General features: G+C 53.6%; 1 protein-coding gene across 1 annotated transcript in view; it reads right to left on the reverse strand.

Annotated features, from left to right (window-relative positions):
* Positions 1 to 2,200, reverse strand: part of LOC102038704 (histone H2A.V) — a 3,493-nt gene extending 1,293 nt beyond the window's left edge. Inside the window, exons 1-2 of the mRNA XM_005430743.1 lie at positions 2,132 to 2,200; positions 267 to 344 (exon numbers count right to left, since the gene is read on the reverse strand). Coding sequence (XP_005430800.1) covers positions 267 to 344; positions 2,132 to 2,200 — 147 coding nt within the window. The remainder of the gene's footprint in view (positions 1 to 266; positions 345 to 2,131) is intronic.
* Between the last annotated feature and the right edge of the window lie 292 nt (positions 2,201 to 2,492).

Here is a 2,492-nt window from a genome sequence, read left to right on the forward strand (position 1 = left end):
ATAATAGAATATGGAAATGTTATATTATAAATATTAGGCTATAAAAATACATAAACTATTATAACATGAAATATTATAATATAAAATGTTATAACAAAATATAATAATATCATACTTCTCCCAATTACTCCTCCCATCCCCTGTGTCCCCCGTGACAGCAAACCCCCCCTGCAAGCCCCCCATGGCTCCATAGCCCTCCCAGTGCCAAAACACGCAGTTCTGACCCCAAAGCAGAGGCGTGGGGGTGCCCAGCACCCTGAGCATACCTGCAGCCCGGCCCTCTGGGAGCGTGACACGGCCTTGGCCTTGGCCTTGCCGCTGTCCTTGCCCGCCTTGCCGCCAGCCTGGGGGAGAAAGGGGCCCGTTAATTAATCTAATCAGCCCCTGAATCCAAACAATCTCATTAATTCTAAGCCAGAGGGACCTGCTGCAGGATAAGCTGGCAGTTCCCTGGCAACTCAGGGCCGCTCGAACCACGCAGATTCAAGGGGATAAACAAGGGAGGTTTTCAGGGTGCAGCAGCTGCTCCCTCACCCAGGGGTCTCATCGTGCTGCCACTACTCCCAGTATGTTCTAGAAAATGCCAAATGAGGGAGAAACAGCCCAAAATCCCATTGCTGAGTTGTGAATCCAGTTTGTTTTCAGATCGGATTTCTCCACATGCTGACACTGGGCAGGGCGCTGTTCCTGCACATGGGAATGTGAATCCTGTGGGATTCGGGGGCAATTCCCCTCCTACTCCAGAGTGGAAATCACCAGGAGCCCCAGAAATGGTGGATTTAATGAAAACCACGTTGGGAGGGGTGGAAATGCCAAAGCCAAGAGTTTGGGAGTTGCTGAGTAACAAGGAAGAGAGAACGGGCTCTCCCATCCGCTGCCAGGAAATCCACGGATTCCAGGGATATGGGAAGCCCCTATGACATCATTAATCACTAATGAGATCTGTTCCTAATGAAGGTGAGAGCCCTGGGTGACGCAGGAAAGCAGAGGGAGCTGCACCTTCCCAGTGGGAAAGACGTCAGCAACCCAAAACCCGCTCCAGGTAAAAAAAACAGGGATAAGAATCCCCAAAACCAAGTTTTCCAGCCCACAGAAAGACAAGGTAGCCTGTAAACACCCTGGATATTCACAATCCCTGTTTTTCTAGAATATATTGATCCCACAATCCCCATCCCCTCTACAAAGGAGGAATTTTGGCTCATGGAGAGGGAGCTGAAAGGATTCAGACACACCAGGAGAGCAAGTGGAGCACGTTAATCCTTAAAATAAGATGCTGGTTAATCTGGGAATGTCCAAGCTCTGGGTCCAATCCCAGCCAGGTGGGAGTTAACACAAGGATCAGTTCAAACATTGGAAAAAAAAAATTAGTCACGAGGGGGGCATTAATTAATCCCGAGGTGATTAAAGCAAGCAGAGGGCGCCGGGTGAGGCCATGGGGGACCCAGCAAATCCTCTCCCTAGCAGTTACTTTCACCAGGAGAAAACATTGCTGCATCAAACTGCTGAACTCAAGGGGGGCGTTTTGGGGGTGGATTCGAGGGGTGGAAATGGAGATTTATGGGAAAGGAAGGGGGAGGCAAGGGGGATTTGTGGATATTTCCTTGCCCCAGGAATAACAAGCAGCGTTGGGAAAAGCACTGGCTGTTCCCACTGCGGGCTTTTATCAGCCAGCTGTGAATTTCCCACTGCCCCAGCAGGTTTTCCAGCTCGGAGCTGCCTGCCCGAGACATTTTCACAGGGGGGTTGACTACCAAGAGCAAGAAAGGTCTGGCTGTGGAAATCCCGAGGTTTGTCCCGATGGGAAGTTCCCCCAGCCCAGGTGCCTCCTGCTCCCTATGGGAAATCATCCCTCCCACTCGTGCTGGGAGTGAGGGTTCCAGGACTCCTCCCTCCTGAGGGGGCAATCCCCAGCAATTCTCTCCTCACCCTCCGGCTTGGGACAATCCTTGTGGCATCTCCATCCCTCCTCTCCACCACAGCCCCTCGCTGGGAGCACATTCCCGACCTAAATCCTCCCTCCCTGGCTCTGACCCGCTGGCTCCTTCACGGCAGGCAAACTTTTTTTTTTCTTCTAATTGCTTAAAACAGAATAAAACCCCTGCAAGCAGCAACTTCTTATCTCGTGCCGCACATTCCCAGACATCCCCGAGCACAAGTTCTTGGCGGCAGCAGGAGTTGCATAACCCAACGGCGTTGCCATTACCGCGGAGGGACCGGGACCCTCACCGCCGGCTCCGGAGCCACCAGCGAACCCACCGGTGGATCCCCAGAACCCCCCAAGCCCCCTGCGGACCCACAGAACCTCTCCCGTGGATCTTCGGAGAACGACAGAACCCCCGCGGCTGCACAGAACCGCCCGAGCCCCCTGCAAACCCACAGAACCCGCCTGTGGAACCACAGAACGCTCCCGCTGACCCGCGGAACCCCCCCAGGGACCCTGCCGATCCACGGAACCCCGTCACCCACATCCCCCTGCCCGCCCTGGCTGACAG

This window comes from Geospiza fortis, unplaced genomic scaffold (assembly GCF_000277835.1).
Source record: "Geospiza fortis unplaced genomic scaffold, GeoFor_1.0 scaffold658, whole genome shotgun sequence".
Classification (NCBI taxonomy): domain Eukaryota; kingdom Metazoa; phylum Chordata; class Aves; order Passeriformes; family Thraupidae; genus Geospiza; species Geospiza fortis.